A 9,423-nucleotide genomic window follows, 5' to 3' on the forward strand; every position below is an offset into this window, starting at 1 on the left:
GAATTCCAAGCCCAGGGCCAGCTCAAGACTAGGGCATTGTTGAAGGCCAGGGAGCAATGTTCGACTTTGCTTAGATATTGAGCAAGTCATTGCTTGGACGCACGTATAATAAAACAATGCTGAAAGAAAGCACACAGATCCATTCGCAAGGACAAGTTTGGAGCATTTATTATACGGGATGCTATGGTTCCAGGAGACTAAGTTTCCGTGAAACTCTTTGCCTCAGGACTGCTTCCAGGTTTCTAAGCCTGTCAAGTGAGTCACTACTAGAGTGGATGTAGCAGGGTGGCTCCACCTCCATACCGAGGCTGGCCACCAATAATGGGTTCTTCTCGAATGACAGCAACTTTCTGATGGACAGCCTCTTCTTGTTTGATGGCCTCTTCCTGGGTGAGGTTCTTTTTTCCATGAGGGTCTCTTTCTCCAAGATATCCCCAGAGGAGGATCCTGGAACACCTACACTCTTAGGTGGCTGCAGGGATCCACAGAGCTCCTCTTGGGGACTGCAGGAGGACATATTCCTGTCAGGCTTCTATGTGATGACTCTCATGGTCCTGACAATGCTGTGGCTTGGGGTGCCTGGGAAATCTGTGTGGAAGTAGGTGGTAAACATGCCTCACTGCCCCTGATCATGGGGTGCCTCATGATTTGGTGGATGGTGGGCCTCCTGCTGGGATTGATCATCAGCAGTTCAATGATGACATTGAAAATATCAATGGGAACATGGGAAGGGATGCTGAAGTTTGCAGAGATGATCTCCTGCTTCAAGTCCACAAAAGACTTGCCTTGGAAAGGCAAGTTCCCAGATACCATGAGGAACAGGAGGACCCCTAAACTCCAGATATCTACAGGGGGGCCCTCATATTTCTCTGCTTGCAAGAGTTCCGGGGCACAGTAGGGCAGTGTGCCACAGAAACCTGCCAGCTTTTGTCCAGGAATCACTTCAGCAGCCAAGCCAAAATCACACAGCTTGGCATTTCCCCTGCAGTCGATCAAAATGTTGCTGGCCTTTATGTCTCTATGGACAATGTGATGGTCATGGCAGTACTGCACCGCATGTACTATCTGGGCAAACAGCCTTCGAGTCTTGCTCTCCTCTAAAGACCCCACTTTGATGATGCGATCTTGTAGCTCTCCCTCTGAGGCATACTCCATCACCAGGTAGGTCGTCTCTCTTCTCTGGACCACATGAAACTCTTATACGCGTTCTCACGACCGGCCAGGAAAGACACAACAAACCAGAATCTTCTGCGGCAAAACTTTATTGCTTACATCTTCAGGAGCAGGAGCGCAAAACCCCAAGCCCCAAAAACGAAAGCCCCCTTCTTACATCTTTAGGAGCCAGCGCGCCAGAGCGAAAGCGCAAGCAAGAGAGCGCAAGCAAGAGAGAGAATGGCGGAAACACCGTCCCCTTTAAGGAGGAGTTATCCTTCGCCTAGGACGCATCACTCCCTGATTGGCTGCAGCCCATGACCGAGTTGTTGCCACGGGAAAGGCAGAGTACATGTAGTGGTAAAATACCCTTGGCACATGCGCAGATTATTTGTTTACCACTTAGAACACAGGATGTCAGCGCCATCTTGTGACGGCGAATGTGGGGGCGGCTCCCAACATCTCCCCCTTTTCTTTTAATAAGAGCAATAGGCCACCCATATTAATGAGAGTGGAGATAGAGGTCAAATCCCCAGTGTGTAGGTAAAGGAGCCATGTACAGGATTAGCTCTTAGGCTCACAGGCTTTTACCCAGAGCAACCCTGACCTGCTCCCATGTCGTTTTGCCTGGAGAGAAGGACACTTGGACACTCAACCTTCTTGAAAGATGACATGTCTCCCTAGAATAGGCTCATATATGCCGCAGAGCCCTTCTACTGCAGTGCTTAGCCGTGCAACTCTCTCGGGCTGCTGAAGCACACTCACTCTATCCCGTGCAATGAGTCTAGCCTCGTGGGATGTAAGAGCTGAGTGGCCAGCGACCTATTGCTTAAGCATAGATAACCATATATCAGGGGAGGCACCATGTTCTAGTACTGCAAGTGTCTGGGCAATAACCACCTTGTCTCTCTTAGTTTAGGCCTTAAGCTTACAGACCAACCAGAGAAGCAACACTAATCCACAGCAAAGTGTATCTCCAAATAATATCAATCCCACCCATTCTTTAAAGAAGGGAAATGCTGAGGAGATCCAATTGGGTAATCCTTTGGTCAGGGACAGGTCCAAGCGCGTGGAGTTGACCTGAAGTCTCAATTCCCGAAGGATCTGTTCAAATTCAGCCGTCCAATTCTGTAACATATACTGAAAAAGACTTTTTGACAAATTAGCTGCCCTAGTAAATTTCTCATACTGAATGGAAGTAACACACAATCCCGGAAACTTTTGTTTACACCCCAGCTGAGCTATTTGCCATAATACATCTAGTTGTTTCTGGACAAGATCTATGAGTTGATTAACCAGCATGAGACCTCCCTGTATCTTGACATTAGCTGAGGCCTGTTTATCTATGACTGTAGTCACTGAGGCTGACAAAGTGTTAATGGTGTCAGTCGTCTGGACCTGTCCAGACAGAGCCAAGACTGTCTGAATCAAGGCCAAACCCAGTTCCTAGTTAGTGGTAAAAAAGCAGGGGAATACTTGAGCATTATACATCACCGTCATTAGGAGTGGAAATGTCGACATTATCCCCCAACGCTGCTCTCTCTTTATTATTGACGCCCTGGACATCACCAAGACGAGGGACATCAGTATTCCCTTGGTCAGTCTGGATTTTTCGGGTGAGTCTTTCTGGTATCCAAAATGGGTTGTCTTCATTCTGTGGGAAAACACATATAGCTCCCCTGGATCTTATCAAAATAGGATCCGGGCCATACCATTTATTATCAAGGACATTTTTCCATTTAACCATCTCATTGGGCCTATCTGGCTCTGAACAATGACGTTCAGCCGCAGTATGGCCATGAGCATCAATATTTAAAAAATTGAGTGTAAAGAGTGCCATAGACACAGACACTCTTGGTGCTCGGGGTAGAGTCTCGATTCCCCTCTTCTGTTTTAATAGATAGGCTTTGAGGGTGCGATGCGCACGCTCAACAATACCCTGTCCTTGAGGGTTGTATGGAAGTCCAGTCAGGTGGGTTACGTCCATCTGACGGCAGAACTGCTGGAATTTTTGAGACGTATAAGCTGGTCCATTATCAGTCTTAAGGAGTTTGGGTTTCCCCCAAGCACTCCATGCCTCAAGACAATGTTGAATCACATGTGAGACCTTTTCTCCGGTTAACGGAGAAGCAAACATGATGCCAGAACATGTGTCAATGGACACATGGAGATATTGAAGTTTTCCAAAGGAAGAAACATGTGTAACATCCATTTGCCAGACCTGTAGAGGTCGAATACCGCGTGGGTTAATTCCCACATGAGGAACTGGCAAGAACTCACAGCAGCTTTGACATTGAGTAACAATGTCACGGGCTTCTTTTCTTGTCAAGGAGAAACGACTGCGTAATGTTTCAGCCGTCACATGAAAATTGTTATGAAAATTTCTTGCAGCCTCTACCGGGGATGATAGGGCAGCAGCCACCACTTTAGTGGCCTTATCTGCCAAATCATTTCCCAGAGCCATGGGGCCAGGTAGGCCTGAATGGGCTCTAACATGAGTAATATAAACAGGAAATCTTCTAGATAACAAAACTAATTGTATCTGCTGAAAAATATTGGCAACTCTACTGGAAGGCTTAATCACTCCAGCCACTTCTAAAAGATTTACTGCATTAACCACATAACAGGAATCTGACACAATATTAAGGGGTTCTAAAAAGGTTTTTAAAACTTCTAAAACCACTAAACATTCTACCACTTGAGGTGAATTTTCATTATATTGTTTGGATACCACTTTACCATTAGCCACATAGGCACCTATGCCAGTTTTTGAACATCAGTATATACCACAATCCCATTTTTAAGTGGGTTTCTTACTGTTATTTGTGGAAACACAACAGATTGATTTTGGGCAAACTGTAAAATTGGATGTTTTGGATAATGGTTATCTATTTGTCCTGAAAAGGAGGTAACTAAAACTGCCCAATCATTAGATGTGGCTGCCAAGGTTTGAACCTGTGCAGCTGTATAAGGTACAATTAAAAGATATGGACTTCGCCCAAAGTGGGTGATTGCTGCTTTTAGGCCTTTAAGAGCAAGCTGTGCAATTGCATCAGGATACCAATCTATTATTTTAGCTGGGGATACGTTTGGATGGATCCACAACAATGGCCCATTCTGCCACAAAACTGCGGTTGGCAATTGTGCTGTCTTAAAGACACACAAACTGAAAGGCTGCGAATCCTCAATACGTTGTAATTGTGCATTCTGTAAGGCTTTTTCCACTTTTTGTAAGGCCTGGTTAGCAGCTAGAGTAAGAGCCCTAGGGGAGGAGATATGAGGATCTCCTTCTAAAATACCAAACAAAGGCCTTAACTCAGCGGAAGGAATCTTTAAAAAAGGTCTGAGCCAATTAATATCTCCCAACAGCTTTTGAAAATCATTTAAGGTATGGAGGTGATCTCTTCTTATCTAAACATGTAAATATTGATTTCTCTCAAAGGAGGAAATATGCGTGACATCCATTTGTCAGACCTGTAATGGCCTGACGCCACGAGGGTTTACCCCTACGTGAGTAGATAAAATTTGACAACAATCTAAAGGCATTATTAAGTAATCAGAATCATTTTCAGTAGAACCAATCCCTCTGGCAGCTCTAGGAATACCAGAGGAAGGAAAAACAGCCATGTAGGCTTGGCAAAATTATTAGTTGAGCTATTCTGTCTCTTTGTGATATAGAAAAGACAACTTGAGGACAAGAACAGAGAACCTGAAGTTCCCCTTTATAATCTTGATCTACAACTCCAGGGTAGACAATAAGACCTTGTAGGCTGCAAGAGCCTGCCTCTGTCATTATTGTCCAGTGGCTTCACCTGCTCGGGAGAGCGCCTTCCAGGCCCTAATAGCCTTTTCATCTGATTTAGAACTATTAAAAACTGGCTCCTTGAACTCACCTAGTGATGAGTATAGGCTCCTTTTCCTAGAAACCTCCGCTGATTGATCTTTTTTCTTTTCTTTTTCTTTCTCCTTCCTTCTAATCTCTCCCCAGGTATTCTTACCTGACCTAAACTTTTCCTCGGGTTCAAGACCCTTGGAAAGGCCTGTATGCTTATTTTGTGTACCATATTTTCTCTTTGCTCCTATTCTCTCTCCCCGCTTTACTTCTGATAGATTGTCCTGAATTTCATCTAGAATCCGCCCTGCCTTAACCACTTGATAACATGTGAAAAGGAACAAAAGGGCTTCTAACACTAGAGAAAGTTCAAGGCCAAACATACCTTGTAAAGCTATTTTCCACTTTACTTCTGATAGACTGTCTTGAATTTCGTTAGAAAGTTCAAGGCCAGGCGTACCTTGTAAAGCTATTCCCCACTTTACTTCTGATAGACTGTCTTGAATTTCCTTAGAAAGTTTAAGACCAGACTTACCTTGTAAAGCTGTACTCACTGGTACTTCTGTTCCCCAGCTGAAAAGTTCTGAATTCATGCAGTTGAATCCTTCTCAACAGTCTGTTTTACGGGAACCTTTATTACCGTGACCCGCAGTTCTGGTTCCGGAATGAGGGATCTTCCTTGCGCCGGTGATGGTAACCGTCCCAGGTTTTCTTGTCCCAGGATTTTCTCGTCCCGTCCCGGGTTTCGGCACCAACTCTTATACGCGTTCTCACGACCGGCCAGGAAAGACACAACAAACCAGAATCTTCTGCGGCAAAACTTTATTGCTTACATCTTCAGGAGCAGGAGCGCAAAACCCCAAGCCCCAAAAACGAAAGCCCCCTTCTTACATCTTTAGGAGCCAGCGCGCCAGAGCGAAAGCGCAAGCAAGAGAGCGCAAGCAAGAGAGAGAATGGCGGAAACACCGTCCCCTTTAAGGAGGAGTTATCCTTCGCCTAGGACGCATCACTCCCTGATTGGCTGCAGCCCATGACCGAGTTGTTGCCACGGGAAAGGCAGAGTACATGTAGTGGTAAAATACCCTTGGCACATGCGCAGATTATTTGTTTACCACTTAGAACACAGGATGTCAGCGCCATCTTGTGACGGCGAATGTGGGGGCGGCTCCCAACATGAAACAGCTTGATAATGTTAGGATGGCTAAGTGATTTCATAATCCTGGCTTCCCTGCAGATGGGTGAGGTGTACTCCTTGGTGTTTTGGAGAATTTTTACAGCCACAGAGGTACTTGTGGGGACATGGAAGGCCCGTTTCACCACTGAAAATTTTCCTTCACCCAGTGTGTTCAGCATCTTATAGTTAGTGTCGAAGTTCTCTTCAATTGAGTAGCAGGCCTTCAGATCCTGCTCCATCATCTTCAGATCCTGCTCCATCATCAGGCCCTCTATGACTTGGCTAGAACCAACCTTGCAATGAGAAAGTTAAAAAAAAAAAAGGAACAAAACAAAAACAAACCATTTAAAATCAGGCTAAAGAGAATTTTTACATTTAAAACTTCTTACCTCCAAAAGACAAGAAAAATGCCAGAAACATGTCAGACAACCTAATCAGGTATTTGGAATGCTTGGGAAAAGGAGAGCAAAGCACCTTCTAAAGCAGTAGACACAAACTATGACATAGATCAGGTTGACAGCAACCAAGTGCAAACTGATAGAACAAAACAAGGGATCACGGACAGTAAGAGCTGCTCATTGGAAAGAACCATCCTCTCCCCTGGTCTCAGCACACACTGAGAGCCAGTGCACCAAGAAAATCAGGTTCTAGAGGAGTACATAAGACAACAAACAGACACTCCAACACCCACAGTGTCCAGGCTGGAGAGCTGGCTCTGGAGTCCAAAATGTCAGCTACTCCTGTAGAGGACCTGCACTTGGTTCTCAAGACCCAGGTCAGATGGCCCACAACTGCCCTAAGTCCAGCTCTCAATCTTACACCTCTGGCCTCTAAGGCCACGTATACAGCAGACTCACCATCACTACATGCCACTTAAAATACTGATACAAATCTTTCTATATAATGTTATTTATGATCCTTGTTGGTCAGAAGAGGGCATCAGATTCTCTGGAGTAGAACTACAGGCAGTTGTAGTGAGAGCTTCGTTTGGTTTAAAACCTAGGTATGGTATATGAACATGTTATTGCTTTAATTCCGGGTGTTTGACAAGAGGCTCACAACCATCTATAAATCCAGTTCCAGAAAAATCTGACTCCCTCTTCTGACCTCCATAGCAGAGACCAGGGAGGTGGTGCTCAGACACACATGGAGGCAAAATACTCATGCACATTATTGAAGACATAAAATATTCTAATTTATCAAATGTAACTTTAAAAAGTAAAATAGAAGATAATAAAGAACATTGAAAAGTAAACACATAAATCAAGCCAGCAAACACACAAACCATAACCACAAAAGCCTATCATAGTCACCAAAGTGTAGAGAAACTCACTATTTTGGGATCTGAAGCTCCTGAAGTCCAAGTCTAATCGCTCAGCATCATTGAACGCCAGTTGCTTTCCAATCAACTTACAGCTTCTGTCCTGTAATGACAGGAAGCAGCCTCATTCAGAGCTGTAAGTGGACAGGTGTCTATCATTCCTTACAATGGGTCCTGGTGTTGTCAAACCATGAAATTGATCAATGGTGTTCAGGCACAACCCACTGGCTTTCCCCACATTCTTTCTTGAAAGACAGGATGTCTGATCTTGGTCATTGGGGCAGAAGAGGGCTGGTTACACTCAAATATCTGTCCACAGTGTTGCCCAGTGACCCTTCTTCCTGCTAGGTCCACTGCCGAAGGTTCATAATTTTCCCTAAGCTATGCAAACAGGTAGGAACAATGTTCAAACAACTTGACACTTTGTGGAACTTTTGACACCCCAACTTTAACAAGGAATCTCCCCTTGTTAACAAGGAGTCCTAAGACTGATGATGGGCTCCAGAGCTTTGGTCCTCCCTCAGTTATGGATTCTGGCATTCATTGGCTACAGATGGACAGTGTTCAGCTTTTCACTTAGACCCTAGCCTTTATGACAACTTTGTAATAACTCATGTGTACACTAAAAGGATTCAATTATTAATTTTTTTAAAAAAACACACATTCATAGGTGCTAAAGGATGGTAGCTATTTACTACATTGGTAGTTAGAACAAAATACTGTTTTCTATGGTAACCCAGGGTTTGAGACTAACATCTGTGAGGTTTAGAGGAAGATGATAGCATTCATCCCATCTTCCCCATTAGGCCTGAGAGTTCTCACCAAAGCCCAGGATCCAGAGACAGTAACAATTCCCCTCTGTTTTTCCAAAGGGACAGGAGTTTGTAACGGAGTTCTGTGAAATGAGAGGTAGACCATCCAAGCAGTAGGCAGCTTTTGTTCCTCAACATGTTTTTGAGTTCTTTGGCCAGTGGGACTCAAGGGCACAGACTTGATTCTTTGCTTCAAAATTACTATTGCCCCCATCTCCTATGCCTGAGAAGACACTAGCTTTCATAGCACATTTGCTCTACTTAAGACAGAAGATACATCATGGGATGACAGCTGCAGACAGAGGGACCCAAGTAGGTTCAGGGACAAGCAATTTTATCTTCCACCAAGGAAAGTTCTTCAAGGAAGTACAATTGTGGCTCCTTTTAGACTTACATTTATCCTGGCCTTGAACCTTTTCAGCTGCCCACTTCCATAAATAGAATCAACAGAATAGGATCTGAGCATTGCCTTTGCTCCTTGCATGGAGTCATGATGTTTGAACTTCCAGGAAGATCAGAAGATAACCAGCCAGGAGGAATCTTTCTGCTAAAGCAGAGACACATTGGTGCCCTTGCTTAAGAGACCATCCAATCCTGTCTGTCATTCCTCTGAACAGGAGGACTTGATGTGATGTGGCCTGTACTTGGAAAGTAAGGGTGTGGACAAAACAGGGAAACACTGAGGGACTTGGATGGGGCAGGCATAAGAAAGTGTGATGGGGAGGAGAATGTGATCAATGTTCTTCATGTACATGTATGGAAATATCACTGAGAATGAACATGTTGTGTAGTTAACATAAACTAATGTTCCAAAATAGTGAAAGGAATATAGCCATGTAAAATAGGACATTTTAAAACAAAGTCAAAAAACTAAAGAACAAAGAAGATATAATTTCTTCCAATCATACTTCGAACCAACAAAGGACTGGAAGAGAGAGTTAGTATAAAAGCAGAAAACAGAAACTTCGGGATGACAAGATGACTTAGTGGGTAAGAGGACTCTTCTGAAGGCCCTGAGTTCAAATCCCAGCAATCACATGGTGACTCACAACCCCCTGTAATGAGATCTGATGCCCTCTTCTGGTGCATCTGAAGTCAGCTACACTGTACTTATGTATAATAATAAATAAAT

General features: G+C 44.2%; 1 protein-coding gene across 1 annotated transcript; it reads right to left on the reverse strand.

The window, feature by feature from the left end:
• Nucleotides 1-359: 359 nt before the first annotated feature.
• On the reverse strand, nucleotides 360-6,421 carry Gm8600 (predicted gene 8600). Its single transcript, XM_011250759.1, has 2 exons — nucleotides 6,158-6,421; nucleotides 360-1,194 (listed from the first exon to the last, which is right to left on the reverse strand). The coding sequence occupies exons 1-2, from the start codon at nucleotides 6,419-6,421 to the stop codon at nucleotides 547-549; spliced, it is 912 nt and encodes a 303-aa protein (XP_011249061.1). The 3' UTR covers nucleotides 360-546.
• Between the last annotated feature and the right edge of the window lie 3,002 nt (nucleotides 6,422-9,423).

This window comes from Mus musculus, chromosome 7 (assembly GCF_000001635.26).
Source record: "Mus musculus strain C57BL/6J chromosome 7, GRCm38.p6 C57BL/6J".
NCBI lineage: Eukaryota > Metazoa > Chordata > Mammalia > Rodentia > Muridae > Mus > Mus musculus.

Coding starts and splice junctions, on each gene's coding strand:
- Gm8600 (XM_011250759.1), bottom strand. CDS start 6,421: ATGATGGAGCAGGATCTGAAGATGATGGAGCAGGATCTGAAGGCCTGC. Junction 1,195..6,157: donor ACATTATCAAGCTGTTTCAT/GTTGGGAGCCGC, acceptor CGCGTATAAGAG/TTTCATGTGGTCCAGAGAAG.